Here is a 19,111-nt window from a genome sequence, read left to right as displayed (position 1 = left end):
GAACCGCTCATCACCATCTGCGAACAAGATCTTACCATATCTCAGTAAGATTTGAATACATCGTATCGAGGAAAATCTTAAGGCTTGATGGTTAAAGAAATCTCGGCCTTTCATTCGTAGGAAAGACAATCTAGACCGTCTAAATAAGATCTCTAAAGAAAGAGGGAAAATCAAAGTATCCCGCAATTAATCCGCCCCTTTAGTTCGAAGCTCACTAAATGGGCTGGGGGGCAAATGTTGGTGTTGGACTTAGCACAAGTCCGGCCCATACTTCGAGTTAATCATCACATCAGCCTTTCTGGGCCCAAAGCTCGTTAACGAAAGGAAAAAGCATCTTGGAAGGATATTCGATAGATCGTGGCGAGCTTTTAGGAGCAAGCAGCCTGGATAAGAGAAGATCTCAGAGATATCGGAAGATGGGAGATCGCAACATCCCGCGAATCTCGAAGGAGTTCGAGTCGGTCTGTTTAGTATAAATAGGATATCACTTCTATGTAAAAGATCATCTGATTTTCAGATAGAAACACACTTGTAAACTTATAATATCATTAATACAAATCCAATTCGTCGATCTTAGTCTTCTATTTCACATCGATCTTTATCAGAATTCTTGCCCACTTTCTTCTTCCACTAAACTAAACACTAAATCTTTGAGTGTGGAATTTAGGATCCACAATATCCAAGCAAAAAAAAAGGTGGTTATGAGAGATCAAAGCAAATACAATCATATCAAACCGTGAATATGAGAGTCAAAAGCAACAAAAAACAGTAGAGCAGATCGAGCCATCACCATACGAAGAAGAGATAACCTTGAAACATAGTCATACGAAGGAGCTGTATGTTGACATAGTTTCCATCGTTGAAACCATCAGTAGTATGAATGAACAGCTGAATAAATCGGTATCTCAATGGCATTTGTCTGCCATTAATCCCCTGCAATAATAAATGTTTACATATTTTCTTTTCAATGGATCTATTCGTCAAAATAATTGCGCGCAACTCATATGAGAAGATACCAACAATCTGAAATTACAAAAAACAAAGAATGAGCCAGAGACAGTGACAAAGAGAACTTAATGAATGTATAGAAACACATTTTAATGTTTATGTAAGTGATTCTCTTTTCAATTTCCTTTTTTTCTTGTGCTAAAACTGTTTTCTATTTCTTGGAAATTTCAGTATCTCCATACCTGATCTCCAAAGAAATAGACGAAGTAAGGCGATCGAAAAAAATCCAAAGAACGATTTCACATGGATTATGACATTTAGATACGTCGAAGAATCTCAAAAGAGGTATGGATTTTTTAACTTTAACTTTAAAGTCTCACATACTTTCTCGCCATTTTGTGATGTACAAAAAAACAAAACAAAGCAAGTAACAAACATGCCAATAACATATGTGCGCTAAATAAAAGAGAAAATAAAAATTAAACAAACAAAGAATATTTCTTTTTATCATCTTCCTGATCAACTTCTTGTGCGATGGCTATATAAGAGATCATGAAATTGATCAGGCGAAAGAAGAGGTTAAGAGAAATAAGGAAATATATAATCGATCAACTTATACGATCACCTCAGTTTAGGTGATAAAAGTGACAATCTGGAAAAACACGGCCATGGATATATTCCAGAACACTGCCGTGCTAAAACAATATCGTTTACAAACCGAAAGTAGATTTTGTGACAAAACAGTTTACAAAGTTCAAACAATCATACATAAGAATACACATATATAATATATATATAGAGAGATTTAGGAAATCGAGAGAGAGTACTTAAGAAGACGGTGGAAGATTGGTGAAGAGCTTTACCAAGAAACTTTCATCCATATTCAATAGATTTATCCGCTAAACATCATCTGAAACATATTAAAAAACCACATTAGTATTCATGAAATCGGCTATATTCGTTAATAGAAGAGAAAACAATAAGAAATAAAAAATAAAAAAATCTCATGATCGTTCAATGGAATGATCTTCTTATATAGTGAAAAGAGTGAGACAAAGCTTGTTATGAAATCTTTTAAAATATTCTATTTATTGTTAAGATTTTTGCGTAATCTTTAGAAATCATTGCAAGATCTTAGACGAAAGAAAGAAAAATTATTTAATATTGTATCATATTATTGCTTAAATTGAGGGATCCGTAAATTAGTATTGAACAATATATATATATATATATATGCAAAGAAAATATCTACGTTTGCAAACAATGCAAAAAATATAAATTGAGGGATACTTACTTAATCCGTTTGAAGTTTAAATTATTGTTATTAGTAGTTTATAAAATTTATCTAGGAAAATATCTACGTTTCGAAAATATAGGAACCAAAAAATTCAATGTAGAATATACGAAAATATAAATACTTACTAAATCCGTTTGAAGTTTAAAATATTGTTATTAGTTGTTTAGAAAATTTCTCTAAGAAAATATTCACCTTTCGAATTTATAGGAATGAAAGAATTAAAAGTAGAATATGTGAAAATATTTGAAAATTTTAATGCAGTTAAATGTGTTTTAGGAAATAACGGTCTGTTTGGCTATAGAGATAGTAGGAGAATTAAAATTAAACGAATTAATAATATAGCTAAATACCAACTTTAATCTTAGAGCTGCCAAGTGTTCAATAGTGCATCCACATTAATATATTAGAGATGATTGGGTTTTTAGATTTTATACATTATTATCGAATTAAAAAAAAAAAATATTAGAGGTGGAGTATTAGAGAATAAAATTTAAAATATAGGAGTATTCTAGGCATTTGTTCTAAAGATTGAAAGCCTTACCTTTAGGCCAAAAATATTGGGAAACTCAAACCTGGAGAGGCTTAGACTAAACTCCAAGGTGTGAAGACAAGGTTCCTGATCGACTTCATCCGATTCAGTGAAACAGTGAAAGAGAAAGTGTTGGTGTTTAGTCAATATATCGACACTCTAAAGCTGATCATGGACCAGGTCTCTCTCTCTCTCCTAATCCCACTCTCAGACTCTCTAGCGTTTATATGTAATTTTCAAGTTTGATTTCATCTAATCAATGAAGATGTGTATATTTTAATCGAAGGGGACAATCTTTTAGCTTGAAAGATTATTTTGTAGGTACTAATATTTGGGAAATTTACAATGATACTTACTACAAGAGGGAAAGGACCAAAACAACTAAAACCGTGGCTGCGACTCGCGTCAACATTCTTAAAGATTTATGCTGCAACCTCGGTGAGTTTCCTGTATCAATCATCACAGGAAACTCACAAAGCTCATCAGAGGGATCTTCATCTGTGATCAAACCCAAACCCAAGAAATCACACTCCCACGTGTTCTGATCGTGCATCTGATAATACATGTTAAACGCATATGAAGCATTGCCTATGTTGGTAAGATGGTTGCACGAGGAACCATACCCGAGTGATGTACAATCAGATAAGCTACAAGCATAGTCGACGTTATCAGCCAAGTCATCTAGGTTAAACGCATTCGGATCCAAAACACACCATGTTTTAGGCAGGTACTTGACATCTTCCACAGGAACCAGAGGATAGTCTTTGCCTTGACCAGACAAATCTAGCTCGTATTTGGGTCTCCCATCAAAACCAAAGATGCCCCAATGCCTCTCAAAAGTCCCTGGCGCAATACTCTTGGCGTCTTCATCTACAAGGCTGAAAAGATACACATCCATGATCACTCCTTTCCTCGCAGGCGTTCCATTTCCAGACATAGCATGCTTCACCATTCCTTGGTTAAATCTCTTTGCACTCTTTGAATTAGCATTCTTGTCTCCATCCGTAGGCCACCCGACCTCTCCCACGATGATCTTCATCCCCAAGAAGCTGTATCTTTCCATAGCACAAACCAAAGTGTCGAGATTGGCATCAAAGACATTGGTGTAAACCAAATCTCCATCTCTCAAAGGCTTGTTTGTCCCATCAAAGAAGGCGAAATCCAAAGGGAAGTAAGCGTTTCCATAAAGACTGAGAAAAGGGTAGATGTTGACCGTGAAAGGCGAATCGTGTGTATACAAGAAGTTGATTATCTCGATCGTTGCATCTCTGAGCTCAGGCCTGAAGTCTCCAGCTGATGGAACAGGGTTTGATTCTGGCGAAAAATAGATGTCTGCGTTGAAAGGAACCGTGACTTTCACGGTTTTCAGATCAGCTTCCTCTAGTGCTCGTTGTATGTTGACGAGAGCTGGTAGAGTGAACTCAACGTAAGTCCCGTTATATGTCTGAAGGAACGGCTCGTTTCCGACAGCTATGTACTTGATGTTGACTCCACCGTGGTAATAATAAGCGGTGACGTTTTCTTCGACCCATGAAGCTGCTACGTCTGGATCTTGAGCGACTTCTTTAAGCAAACGGTTTGGTATTCCGATCATGACTTCGATTTCTGAACCGATTAGAGCGTCTAAGATGTTTTGGTCGGCTTCGAAGAGTTTCAGCTTTGTAAAGCCGTTGTCTTTTAGCATCTTCACAACGTTTTGAGGCGGGAGCTGGTGACTCGCCATTGTTCCCCAGTTCACTCCTACGCTGCTACTGTTACTAGAGACAATGGAAACTTGTGAGACAAGAAAGAGACAGAGAATCTGATGAGGAAAGAAGTTGTTTCTTGATTCTGCCATTTTTTTTTTCTCTTGTTTGTTCTTTGTTGAATCTTTTCTCTTTCCGTTTTGAGGTTTTAATGGTTTTAACATAAGGACGAAGATGAAAGGTGATTGGATTTGAGATTTTGTCCTTGGTTCAGTTAAAGAGGCAGACACAGCATGCGAAAGAGCCATTGTCTTTGTGGAAACACTTTGTGCATGACTATTTGACATCCACGTGGCATTGACCCACCTCATGTAACTTATTTTTTCCCCACTTAATACACATGTTTCTTTTTTATTGTATAAAAGTTACATTGTTTCAAAAATTTCTTTTCTTAAAATACCACAAGTAAAAAATTCTTGTTACACATGTCAACAATCAACGATATTCTATTGCTGATTAATTAGCATAAATGGCAACATAATAGTTAAAGGCTTCACAAAGACAACCAAAGAGAAGAAAGAAACAAGCTAGATTGAGATAGATTGTTACTTCAGCTTCAATGAAGGACATGTCATTTATTGCGTTCATTTTTTCAAACCCTGATAGAGATCGACTAAACCTTGGTTTAACCAGAGCTCTCAAACCTTCAAGTTCTGCAGCTACTTCCTTCATTTTTGGCCTCTCCTCTCCCTTCAATCTTGTGCTCCTAACCGCCAACAAGGCTGCTTCTTGAATCTCCATATGATTCACTGCATTCACCACCCGTTTGTCGGATTAACTTGATCTAACCGATTCTGTTTTAGAGCTGAAACTAAGCGAGTAACTAACCAAGTTTTATTGGCTCTGTGAACTGTGACCTAAACCAGTTCCATGAGAACTACCCCGAAGCTATAAACATCACTCTTTTCGCTGAAGGTTCTTGCGTTCTCAACTTCTACAAGTTTTGATCTCTTCCAGGTTTCAGATAGTTTATAGTTGTTTGCTTGATGATAGATGCTTTTTTCTTAGGTGGATTCACTCTTTTTTTTTTTTTACTATTATTAAAGTTCTGCTACTATACCACTAAGTTATAGTTTTTGTGTAACCATAATATGTATTAGTTTCTAGAAAATAGAGAAAAACACTAAACGAGTCAAGCAATAATAGAATTTGGAATTATTGAGTTAGAAAAAGGATACACACACATATATAAATCACTCGAAAAAAATCAAATCCAATCAAGATTTGTATTTAAAAATGCAAAAATACCTCAGCAGTAATTAACGGCAATAAAATCACATTAAAAAAGCTTACAAAATTAAACGGCTGGATGATTAGGAGAACGAGGTAAAGGAGATCCAGGGCTCACCCTTGGAAACTGACTGGACTCATCATCATTATTATCATGATAGATATAAGCAAAACCACCGTGACGTGCTATATCCATTCCTCTCATCTCATCCTTCTCCGAGATCCTAAGCAACTTAAGCTTTTTGAGGATGAAGAACAGTGTTCCCATTGTGGCACTAACCCATCCTACAATCACAAGTATTTGAACCACTTGTGCTCCCAACAGCTTTCCTCCTCCACCCATCAATAGCCCGTAACGCCTTCCCGGGCCGGCACCGTAAACCTCGTTTATATACTTCTCATTTGCAAACAGTCCTACGAATATCAACCCCCACGCTCCACACCCTCCATGTAGTTGCGCTGCCTCAAGAGGATCATCATATTTTAGGATCTCTGCGAGCTTGTTGCATCCAATAAGGACGAGGGAAGCCACAAACCCACAAACAATTGCAGCCCATGGCTGTACCACGGAACAACCTGCGGTTATAGCCGCAAACCCACCAAGTAACCCGTTGCAAACGTCAGTTACGTTCCAGTGGCCTGAGAGAAGACGTTTTCCAAAGAGTGTGGTTAGAGCTGCTGTGCATCCAGAGAGCGTGGTTGTAACTGCTGTCCTGCCGATTCCACTCCATTGGCCGTAGGAAGAACCAGACTCGTAAGAAACTAAGATCTTGGTGAAAGAACCGGGGTTGAATCCATACCAACCAAACCAGAGGAGGAAAGTTCCTAGAACAACGAGCGAGGCAGAGTGTCCACGCAGAGCAATGGCACGACGACCCCCTTCCTCGAACCGGCCAATACGAGGACCTTCTATAAGTGCACTCCATAATCCTGCAAGACCACCAACCATGTGAACAACTCCAGATCCAGCGAAATCAATGGCTCCAGTGCCAAACAAACGGTCTGCTGAACGGAAAGGACTAGCCCAACCATTTACTGACCAGAACCAGTGAGCGACGACGGGGTAAACAAACCCGGTCAAAAAAGAAGAGTAGATCAAGTAAGCCACGAAGTGAGTCCTGTCAGCAATGGAACCGGTAGTGATTCCAGCGGCTGCGATTGCAACGCCCATTGGTATAGGAAGAAGGAGTAATCCAAGGTAAGAGTTGGGAAGTTCTTGAGTCCAAAGTTGTGTCTTCCAATGAATCCACCGGAGGATTCGCCAAAAGCAAAGGCGTAGCCAAACAGATAGTAAAAGAGTCCTCCGGCTGCAGCGTCAAGGACATTGGTAAGCATGATGTTCATCGTATTCTTGGCTCTCACGGAACCAGCACAGAGCATAGCAAAGCCAAGCTGCATCGCAAAAACGAGATAAGCAGAGAAGAGGAGGTAAGTGGTGTCTATCGCGTAGGATGCATCGGTAAACTTGTTGTTAACGGTGCCTAATTGGCCGCAGATGTAAGCAGCCGCCGCCGTGGCGTTGGGGCCGAGCAGGGCGGAGAGATCGGTCGCAGAGCATGTTATAGCTCCCGACATGTTGAGAAACCCTTAGAGAGAAAAATGAGACACGAAGAAGAAAGATTGTGTCTTTGTGTTTATTAAAGGGAGGAAGAGGAGCTTTAGGGTTGACTTTTGATTCCTACTACCAATTGAATTCGTAGTTACTTAGTAATTAAAATGAAAGGTTGATAACAACATTATTGAATTGGAGATGGAATCTGCCAAATCTTTTAATTACTTGGAATCTACGATTACGGATTTAGTGATACGCATGTAGTTAATAAATATAAAAAGCGAGGGCATATATAAATTATTTATAAAAAAACTTATTGTCTAATGAATTATATAGTTAATAAATCGGACGACGCAATTGTTTATTCACTTCTTGGTCGTCAATTTATCGTAATATCTAAAAATTACAACGATGATAATCTAGTTGTATTCAAGGTACTTCCACATAAACAAAAACAAGAAAAATATTAAATTATCTGGTCATATTATTTATTTGAATAATCAAGTTAGTTAATCGAATTAATTTAATCAAGTTAGTTACTCGAATTAACCTTTAACCACACAAAAAATGAATGACGTAGAACGTTAGCAAAATATTGACCAAGGAACCTGCATCTAAGATTTTTGAAGAGGTAAAAAGATTCCCACACAGAGTGGGACTCTTAGAATGTATATTTCCATTTTTTTCTCAAATTTCTAGTATATATATGACATTAAAAAAACATTAAATCTAGCAACAAAAATTGTGGCAATTAGCTAAACGAAAATATAATTATCAGATATAGATAATCTTAAAAAATATACGATTTAAATAAATTTTCACTACAATATCTAATATGGTTGATTTCAGATAAATTAAAAGCATAATTATCATAAAAAAATCTTAAATTGCATTTAATAGGCAAAACTGTGGTGTGGGTTGGATTCTTAAAAATAATGATGGTTTAGAGATTTTCAAAGGACCGGATCATCGAACTTTTGTTGTTTTTGCCATTGCAGCCAAAGCTATGGTGGTCAAGTTTGCTCTCTCCTCTGCTAGAACTGCTAACATCTCAAAGTTGCCTTGTTTTTCGGATTGTCAGGAGCTCACTTTCCTCCTCAAATCTGATGGCCACTCGAGTAAACTCTAATGGTCTTTTGTTAGAATTAACTAGGACTATTATGTCTTCTTTTGCTGCTACCTTCTTTCATTTTGTACCTTGAGCTGCCAATGCTGTCATGCTGAGATGGATTTACTGGCTAAGTCCAGACTAGTTTCATGTACACTTTTCTCCCACGTTGTAGGTTCGTCCAAAAAGAGAAATCCCCTTAAATGCAACAAATCAATGGCGTTTAATAGGATTTCATTAATTAGCAAACCTTATGGCTATAATAATAATGGTTAATGTCCCACCTATGCCTATTTGGCTATATATGTAAACTTAATCATTATATTACAGGACACACTTGTTATTCACTTATAAAGAATTAACATATTAACATGCACATTGTATGCGGTGTAATGTTTTTTAAATTATCTTTAAATTTTTTTTTATTAAATTAAAATTGGGTATAAAATCCTTTTAAAATATAAATAAATAAAATTAGTGGTAATTAGATAATAATACATATATAAATATCACATAACCAATATTTATTTGTATATTATCATAGAATAAAACTTTTTAGTTAGTTTTGTTATGCGGTTTAATTATATGTAGTTTTTAAATATAAAAGTGATATGATGTTAATATATATACAGTTAAACCTCTATAAATTAATAATGTCGGGACTGCAATATTCTATTAATTTATCGAGTTATTAATTTATCGATATAAAAATCAGCCCGAAAAATTAATTTGAAATTTAAAAAATATATTAATTTATTGAGGTATTAATTTATCGAAATATTAATTTATCGAGTATTAATTTATAGAGGTTATATTATATATATATACTTATATATATACCAACATGGATTAGAATCTAAATATATTTTTATCTATAAAATAAGAATTTAATTCTGAATATTTTATTAGAGATCAAACTATCATATTTAGTTAATAAATGATATAATATGTGTTAATAATAATTAGATATTGGATTGTTAAAGTGGACAAATCCATTTACTTAATCTATTTTGCAATTTAGTAAAATATTTTTTTTTTTTCAATTCGTAAAAAAATATAATTTAAATTTTGAAAATATATTTTAGTTTTTTATAAAAATAATTGAATTGATTTTCGAAAGTGATACTATTAATTATAAAAATAAAAATAAAAAATATTGCAAAAATTTAAATGTATTTTTTCATATATATGGATTAACTATTATTTAAAATTATATAATATATTTTAATATTTTAATAAATAACGATATACTTTTAATTTATATTTATATATATTCAAAACAAATATGCGAACTCTATATTTAACTATCTCGTATGGTGGAATATTTAACTAACTTTCTATATTTGTAAGTTTATTTATATAATATTTTTGAAGTAAATATTTATTTATGTAATATTTTATAAATAAATATTTATTTATGTAGAATATTCTATAATATTTTACAAATAAAAATTTATTTATATAAATATCTACTCAAATCATAATATATACGTACAAATGAGAATCAATTAGCTCATCAGATTACAAACTAGCTGATGAAAACCTAAGAAATAGAATAAAGAGAGTAAATACATTATAATGAGGATTGACACTCAGCAAAATAGACAAAATCAAACCTTTTCTTTTTAATGTCGAAGAATGTTCACATATTTTAGTAGGTAGCTTTTTTAATCGTACGAAATGAGGTGACATCATGGATTACCACATAACGCATATTAAAAATTAAGTAATACGTAGTAATTACTTATTAATAATAGTGATTCAAGGACTGACTTTGCAATTGCTTGCGGTACTTAAATATTCCCTTGGATTCTAACTATATTAGTAGTAGTTTAGTATCATTGAAAACTATTGCTGCCAGCAAATTCTATGTATTTTACTGGAAAATGTCTCTAGTTCAGATATTCCTTAGAAAATTTCTACTTTGGTTTCAAAGTTCAACGTATAGGCCTATTTTTGGCCGTGTGTTTATATGTATAATATAATAACACTTGCAACAAGATTTTTTAAGGGTTTCGTAAGTATTTTAATATTTTTTTTCTTACAACCACCCACTTAAAATTCAAGTTATACAATATTGTAGATTTGTAATTTGTAATTGAAAGTTTCGCATTTTTTGTCTTTTTTTTTTTTTTGGGTAACAAACGAAAGATACGTTGAACTAAAAAAATGCATGACCCAATTACAATTTGATACATATGCAACAATTAAAACATGATGCGTAACATTGTAAGGAAGAAGCTAATGGAATCTCATTAAGTTTCGTGGTTCCACGATTCTACAGTTATCCAAACTGAATATAAATTAACACGAGGTAATGGATTCTATATATTTTAACATTTTGGATTAGAGAATGGTTGAAATAAAAGTATCATTGTGTTAGCTAGTGGTTTTAAAAGATAGGGTTATGGCAGTAATTTAGGTGCTTGAACTAATTTGCCACCCAATATGGGCCACTCCGTTTTGTTAGTAAAGGGGAACGCAATAATTTGATTAGAGTTTTTGGATTCTTTGAAAAGGTTAAGTAATGCAACGATTGTTAATTAAGCTAATAGAAGCCCATTTAGGCTTAAATCTAATTAACGTTTGCAAGTGACCCACTTAGGTATGTATAATGACAATTCCAGAGATCTCGACAATTCCAGATATTCTCTATGATCAGCTTACTTTGGAGGTAAAAGATAATATCCACGTGTACCTAGAACGCGGCTAGTTTTTGCACGGGAACCATATATTAATTAGTGATCCTGAACGGAACGGTCTAGTGAGATATGATCTGGAGGATTATTCAATTGGCTAGAGGTTTAGTAAAATAATAAAAAATAGTTGCATTTAAGCTTAAGAGCATCTGCAATGGTTGTCTCTATATTTTACTTTAAAAATAGAGTTCTTTATTGCAATGGTTGTCTCTATATTTGACTGTAAATCTTATTATTATTTACTTACAAGTCTTTTTACTTTTAAATGTTTTAAAAAACTTTTATTTATTTTCTTTTTAACAATAATTTAACATTATTATATTTTAAATTTTTTTATTTATTATATTTTGCTGTTTTATTTTAAACTTTTAAATGATTATATAACTAATTATTATTAATATATGTTAATTAAATATAATATTAGGTGATATCTTATTGTTTAAGTGTCAAATAAAAAGATATAAAAGTTTAAGGATTGTTTTGTAAATAAAAAAGTTCTACTCTATAAATAAAGAAATAAACAGTATTTCTCTATACGGTATTTCTCTATATATAGAGATATACTGTTCATTTCTCTATTTATAGAGTAAGATATAGAGTACTAATGCAGATGATTTTACTCTAAAAATAGAGTTTAGAGACAGAAATAGAGTACCAGAGGTTTATTGAAAGAGGCAAAGAGCGTAGTACAATTGGAAACAAAAATGAATCATAAGCCTAACTACTAAAAACAACAAAATTCATAAAAGTAAATAATGTACTAAAAATTCATTTAAAATAATCCAAGTTGGGATAGTTTACTAAACTCTATTCGTCCCACTAAGAAGATATTTTCACTAAAGTTTGCAAATATCAATAAAAATTTATTTGATCTATTCGAGTGTGTTGTGCTGTACTACAATTAACACACCTTTTTTCCATAGAGAGTTTCTACTACATCATTCTTGTAAGGGATAACCTGACACGGCTCGAATATACAATGAGTTTCTTACATCACACACAATTCATACCAAAACTACTAATGTTAAATGAAAAACCAAAATAGATGAAACAAAATCAGACTCAAACTCGACCTAACTTCTCAGTCAAGTTTTATTTTTCCATTTTCTGGCAGATAAGATACTTAAATGGTCAAGCTAACAGAAGGGAATAACCAAGTTCTGTAAACAATGCTTTCTTGGGGACAAGCACTACCACCAAAGCTTCCTTGTCCTTCCAAATCCAGATTCCATAAACCGTCCCAAATCGCGTAATCTTCATTCACATTAGCCTCAGGTATTGGCACCGGAACCACCGGGTAATACCCATTATCATTTGGGTCATAACCAGAACTTCTTGTTGAATGTGTAATCTGATTAGGAACATAGCATGCACCGGCTTCGCCACTACTGCCGCTACTACTGCTAGTGAAGTTATTATCACCATTGTTGTTGTTATTATTGTCATCGTCTAGTAAAGACATGATCTTTTTCATGTCGATTTGGTTGAATTGAAGCAACTGTTGTTCTTGCTGCGACTCCATCTGTCTTTGCTGCTGAAATTGTTGCCTCTTCAAGATTCTGTTTTTCGTCTTCTCCGCATTGTTAGTTGGAGATTTTGTCTTCTTCTTGAAATGGGTTCTCCAATAGTTCTTGATTTCGTTGTCTGTTCTTCCCGGTAAACTACGAGCAATTGTTGACCACCTATAGTTACAAAACCATCAGACAAGAAAAAATAAGGCTACAGCTGTTTCAACTATCAAACTTCAATCTTGATGGCAAAAAGGTTGAGCTAAAGGTTGCGGTTCTATTTGAAGAAAACACACTTTATTAACATGTAAATGCAAATAAACAATCAAAGTTAACGGTAATTACCTGTTGCCCCACTTAGCATGTAACTCAAGGATAATGGTTTCTTCATGAGGAGTGATTTGTCCCCTCTTGAGGTCTGGTCTTAAGTAATTAACCCATCTTAACCTACAGCTTTTGCCATTCCTCTTCAACCCCGCAAGCCTCGCCACAGAATTCCATCGGCCTTCACCGTGAAGCCGCACATAATCGATCAAAAGACGGTCTTCTTCGGCAGTCCATGGCCCTTTTCTCCAACCTTCTTCTACCATTCCCCATCCTCCTCCCATCACTCCCCACGAACTCATCCTTTCTTCTTATTTTTTTCTCTAAGTGAAAGCTAAAAGAGGAACTTAGATCTCCTTCTCCCTCAGACCCACCAATCTGTTTTTGTCGTCTCTCTGTCTTATAAAACCTAAGTGTTCCTCTGTTTTTCCTTTGCGTAATGTTGTGTTCTGTTTTCTCTCTGCCCTTTCGATATTTATATATGCACGCACTCACTCTAACGCCTAGGCTCCACCACTTTTTTTGTTTATTTTCTATAGAGATACAGACTAGTGACAAGACAAAGATCTTTTTTCATTTTTAGAGTTATGTTCTTTCTAGAATCAACATTATAAGGTTATCACTATCTAAAGTCAAGATTCTTTGGAAATATTATATATATATATATATACTTTTTTCAATCTCAAGTTACAAAAATAGTTCTACAAGCTCTTCAATTCGTAATTAGTAATAAGAATAACTAATCTATTCAGCAAATTTTATCCAAACAAGATAATATTAGAATTGTAGACATGAGAAAGGAAAAACTCTATATACTTGTTTGTGTAGTGATTTGCTTATGTGTCGCGCTCACAGCAATTTTCACAGTCTTTCGCTTATTTGTCAGCTCTATAATGAATTTTGGCTGTAAAAAACAACTATTTAGGCCTATTTTACAATTACTTGTCATTTTTTGATTAATTCTTATCTGATGATGTGTAAAAAAAAATTAAACAAACTGGTCTAAATTATTATGATTTAATGTTTAATTTCATAGTCAGACAAACCGTTTTTAAAATTATATATAACTGAAATTTAAAAATAAAAAAATAGAATCTATATCTCTTAGTGTTTACCATTTCTTATATTTCCAAAATTTAGAAAAAAATCTAACAAAAATATTAAAAGAAACAAAAAATGAAAACTATTTTAAAATTAATGGAATGTCGTTTCAAAAGAAAAATAACTGAAATTTAAGAAAAAATAACTCTAACAAAAAAGTTTTTTTTTTTAAAAAAAAATATATATATAATGACGGTATTTATGATATTTAAAACACATAAAACAGTGACCAAAACCGAATAAGTTCATACAGTACTTCAAAATATTACGTCTAAAATACATAGAACAGTGATCAAAAGATCTCAAAACTACTTAAACTAAATTATTTGGATATTACTATGTTTTTATTTATTCTCTTCTATTCTATACTGTTTCACGATTATGTCTTCCAAAATTAAGATACAAGAAAATCTAACAAATAAATATACTCAAGAATAAAAAACAAATGAATCCAAACTACTATTAGATTTTCAAACAATCAAATGGAAATTATATAGTCCACGCAAGACGCGCGAAAGTTAACTAGTTGAATATTATTAGAAAGAAAAGAAGAGTACAACTTAGAACTAATTAAAACTAATTAAGAAGTTGAATGCTCTGTTTACCCCTTTTCACAGGTCGCTTTCATAAGTCTCTCGTATATATCCTCTCGTCTGCCCATTAAAAGTCTCCATCCCCAAAGGCATCATCAAAATGACTACTATTTTACTCCTTCTTGTTTGTACATTTTCTTTGAAATAGGGGGAGAAAAAAAAAACTCTAAACAGAATCAAACTAAAACTGAGTTAAAAACTGATTAACATGACTAACCAAATAAAAAGTAAACCATATATTGGATTGCTAATTCTAGTTTAGTGGTTTAAATGTTAGAACTACAGATGAAGAACCCTAAAGTGATTCCCTATTTTAACAAATCTGATTTTGTAATTTATGATATTTTTTGAAATCCAAAAAAAATAGGATTAAGAGATTACTCAGACATTAATTACAGAGAAAACACATAGAGATGAAAAAGAGCACATAATAAAATAGAATAGATAAAACTAATATTCAGAAATCTTTTTTAAAAGTGTAGAGTCAAATATTAGTCTTCCAAAGTCGCGCAAAGAAAAGTTGCCAAGTCTTAATGAAAAATAAAACATAGTCTAAAAGATAACTATAAATAGGTTTAAATATGTCTAGGTATGATCTAGGTCGGAATTGACTAATTTCAACTTGGATGAAACAAGAGAATTAGAAAAACAAAATTTTCCAAGGATCGATCGATTCATCATGGGATCAATCGATATGTGTTGTTGCTCTATCTCAGCTCCGTTTTAAATCAGAGGTGAAAAAAACTCTAAACCAAACCAAACCAAAATCGAGTTAAAAACTAAACCGGATTAACCAAATAAAAACTAAACGGTCCGGATTCTAGTCCTAGTTTAGTGGTATGAATGCTATAATTAGTCATCCGAACTTCATTTTTTTTTTATGAGCACTGTCCCCTCGCGGACATCCGATAAAAAATTTTCATAAAGACCAAACAAGAATATTACAGGGCTATATACTTTCTCCGTTTCACAAAGAGTGTCGTTTTGACACTTTATTTTTGTTTAAAAAAAATGTCGTTTTAGAATTTCAATGTAAATTTTGACATAAAATACCATTTTTAACTTCAAAAATAAATTCAAAAAATTAGTTATAAATATAATTTTAAGTATCATTTTTTATAAATTAATAAGGGTATAAAATACATTTTATCTTATTTTTTAATTTGTGTGAAGAGTGTCAGAACCACATTCTTTCTGAAACATTCTTTCTGAAACAGAGAGTATTAATTATTTTTGTGCATAGGCAGGAATAAAGATATCATGTTAAGGCATTGGGTAACATGGCGTTCCGAGCATCAAATCCAATAGAATAATACTTCTTATGCTAAAGTTATTTGAGACTTCTATTTTGTTGCCACGTATATGATCTAGGAGTTTAATGCAGAGATAATAATTGTGATTTATTGTTATTATTTAACTTTCTTAATCAACTGTTTCTTAAAAAGCACAACTAAAACAAAAGAATTTGATGGTGCTTGATTATTTGAAATTGATACACATAATTGAGCCACTAAAGTTTCTCCAAGTGTCGAAGAGATTTATACATGCGATCTTACAATAATGTTTGTTGTTGTCGTATAAGATTCGTTGGATTCCACATAATGAATTATGGCAATAAACTATAGAAGTCTTTAACCAAAAAATAAACTATAGAAGTGAACTAAATAATAATGAAAGAGTTTATGGTCTTTATGCGTCACCATGAGACAGGTGGTCTTATAGTTCTATACCTCTTAGATATTTGTAAGATTGTAAGTACTCTATCTTCATATTTCTTTAAATATTTTCTTCTTTTTTTTTTTTTTAACATTTCAATAGAACCAGTGTCTAGTGTTCCACCTTTCTATATCAAATATCTACCAAAAATTTATAAAGACATTTGGTTGAGTACAATAGTTGTTCTTGCTTCACTTCCCTCTGTACAACTCTTCCAAATGACCTTTAAACCAAAATTATCAAATGGTTTTTGTTTCTAAATACATTTAACCTTTTCAATATCATCCAAAAATTGGAAAACGAAGGTTAAGCTTATGTAGTTAATTATGTGAATATATCGGAAGCTATTTATCAAAAATTTAATGGGACATGTTGAAAATATTTTTCATAAATACTAGATTCCCCCTGTAATGGTGAATCAGAATTTTAAAAACGACTGTCGACTGTCATGTTTTGTTACGTTTAGAAACATAATAGCTATTTAGCAAAACAAACATAAAAGTAATTTTCTAGTACTAGGGTCAGAGTTAGGGTTTATCATGTTAAGTTTCACCGATTTGAAATCAAACATGATATTGTTCTACGTAGATGCGTATATGAGGACTTTCAATAGTGCAAATCCATGATCAGCAACATTTTTGTATTGTTAGATATTTGAATTCCGTACTAAAAAGGTGTAGATTCTCTCTATTCTAAGGATCAGCAGATTTTTGTTTTAAAAATATTTTAATCAGATTTTGTTTGCAATGCAAATCTACATTTTTAAATGAAACATCAAAGAGTTGCAGATGTGAAAGTACCTCAACGGCTCAGATACTACAGACACAAAGGCGTGCCTATAAGACGTCAGCGATATCATTCACCGATTATACATAAAAAAATGAATTGACTGATTAATTAGAGACACTAATCACTTTTATCCGACATAACTAGTTATTTAATGGAATCAGCTAATAACTATTTGTAGTTGGAGATCATTTAAACTCCGTGTTTCGTATGGGCTTTCAACTTGTTTATAACTTTTGCACTATACAAAGACATGTTTAGCAGGTAAGCATGAGATTTTTCTAAGATATGCTTTTACGATGAGAAATGGTTTTTTTTTTTCAATTGTATTCTTATCAATGAAAAGCTGTTGTTTCATTTTTATTTTTTGTCCACAATATCAGAAACACAAGTTTGTTTCTGTTTTTTGACTTATAATACAGAAGCTAATGTTTCTATCTTATAAGTATAATACCCGACCTTATTAGGACACATTAAGTTGTACATGACTTAGTATACATATTTTTTTTTTTATGATAATCTATCGATTGTAATTTGATAAATTATGATAAATATAACGACTTTAACATCTATAAATTTCAAGAAGAAAAAGAAAAATCAAACGATTTCAACATGTATAAATAGAAAACTTATCATTCAAACACAATCATGTACAAGTCCACAGAAAATCTAGAACACATATTATTTTTATTCCTTAGCTCATTTTCTAATGACCTAATTCTCTCTGTTATATAAAATGGCTTGATCCCTATTCTAAATCCAAACTGATTTCAACTATTACCAGATTGGTGAAATCTAGTATCAACAGAAACTGATTTAAATACTTGTTAGAGGATAACTATTTTAGTTTTTTTGAAATGGGATTACGCAAATGCGCCAAGACAACTATCACCCAACCTCATATGCATGTGTCATCTAACCCGATATGAATGTGGTGTGGTGATGTATATGAAAAGTGCCTGAAGTGGCAATATGCCGTTCACGTTTCCATATTTGTTATTAACAGAAGCTAGATCTGGACTTACCAAAATTATTATGATGGAAAGAACAAGAACCCTGTTACATATATTTTTGTGTGTGTGTGTGGAAGTATCTTAATCCAGTGATTGATGAATAGAGACAAGTTTATAGAAAATGTTCAGCACCTGGTGCAAGTAGAGTTGTTTATCGTAATTGTGGATCCAATGTAAAGAGTAAAAAATTGTTCGTTATTCAAGTGTTTTCATAATTTGTAATACTATAGCAACATAGTGACGAATTGTGTCTTGTTATTGTTCAACATGATTAGATTTTGGTAATTTAGGATGAATGTCTTGATGAATAAGTGTTTGAATTAGGATTAAAAAAATTATAGTGATATACATTATCTATCGAAAATGTTACAATTCCCCTATTTTATAAGATATATCACAAACGTGAAGAATTGCTAGTTGTTTGATTAACCGTAGAAGTTTTGGATCTTCGATCTATAATCTCTCGCAATATTTAAAGTTAGTCTTTAGATATTTCAACTTATAAGAATAACCCTCTATTTCAAAGAGGATTTGAATCCGGACCATATATAAGAGAGCTAATCAAACCCTTTGTACGTATTACAACTAGGCTACCATTCATTTTGTTAATTTGGGAAATTTCGAGTGATAGTTTAAAATATTCGTAAATCTTTATATGCATGGCTCTTATCCATTAATACACATTTGGCCATTTCGATATCTGAATGTACAGTAGTATTAGTAACTAGTAAGGGCTGTGAAAACTAAACAAAGAAAGTTGCAAATGATGAGAAAATGAAGTTGGATTAGAATACGACAATTTAACTACAACAATAAATAGATATAACAAGTTATAACGATTTAGAGTCGTAAATGTATATAAGATAAATAAATTTTGGAATCCAACGTTTCCGCGTGAACTGCAACTTGGCAAGTACTTTGATTAAATCATCGTATTCTTTTGAGCTAACTATACAATATTT

The 19,111-nt window shown here is 32.5% G+C and overlaps 3 protein-coding genes across 3 annotated transcripts; all 3 read right to left on the bottom strand.

Moving 5' to 3' along the window:
• Nucleotides 1-3,129: 3,129 nt before the first annotated feature.
• On the bottom strand, nucleotides 3,130-4,611 carry LOC18013795 (glucan endo-1,3-beta-glucosidase 8). The gene has a single exon (XM_006418704.2). The coding sequence runs from the start codon at nucleotides 4,609-4,611 to the stop codon at nucleotides 3,130-3,132; it is 1,482 nt and encodes a 493-aa protein (XP_006418767.2).
• A 1,054-nt stretch (nucleotides 4,612-5,665) lies between these two features.
• On the bottom strand, nucleotides 5,666-7,351 carry LOC18013794 (putative ammonium transporter 1 member 5). Its single transcript, XM_024153833.1, is given in 2 exon segments — nucleotides 5,666-6,913; nucleotides 6,916-7,351. Coding segments are annotated over 2 exon segments (1,506 nt in total). The 5' UTR covers nucleotides 7,325-7,351; the 3' UTR covers nucleotides 5,666-5,816.
• Nucleotides 7,352-12,244: 4,893 nt separating this feature from the next.
• LOC18013573 (transcription factor MYB13) lies at nucleotides 12,245-13,242 on the bottom strand. Its single transcript, XM_006418702.2, is given in 3 exon segments — nucleotides 12,245-12,291; nucleotides 12,294-12,790; nucleotides 12,962-13,242. Coding segments are annotated over 3 exon segments (825 nt in total).
• Nucleotides 13,243-19,111: the final 5,869 nt, after the last annotated feature.

Source organism: Eutrema salsugineum, unplaced genomic scaffold (genome assembly GCF_000478725.1).
Source record: "Eutrema salsugineum unplaced genomic scaffold, Eutsalg1_0 scaffold_4, whole genome shotgun sequence".
Taxonomy (NCBI): domain Eukaryota; kingdom Viridiplantae; phylum Streptophyta; class Magnoliopsida; order Brassicales; family Brassicaceae; genus Eutrema; species Eutrema salsugineum.
This window is presented reverse-complemented; position numbering and strand designations above follow the sequence as displayed.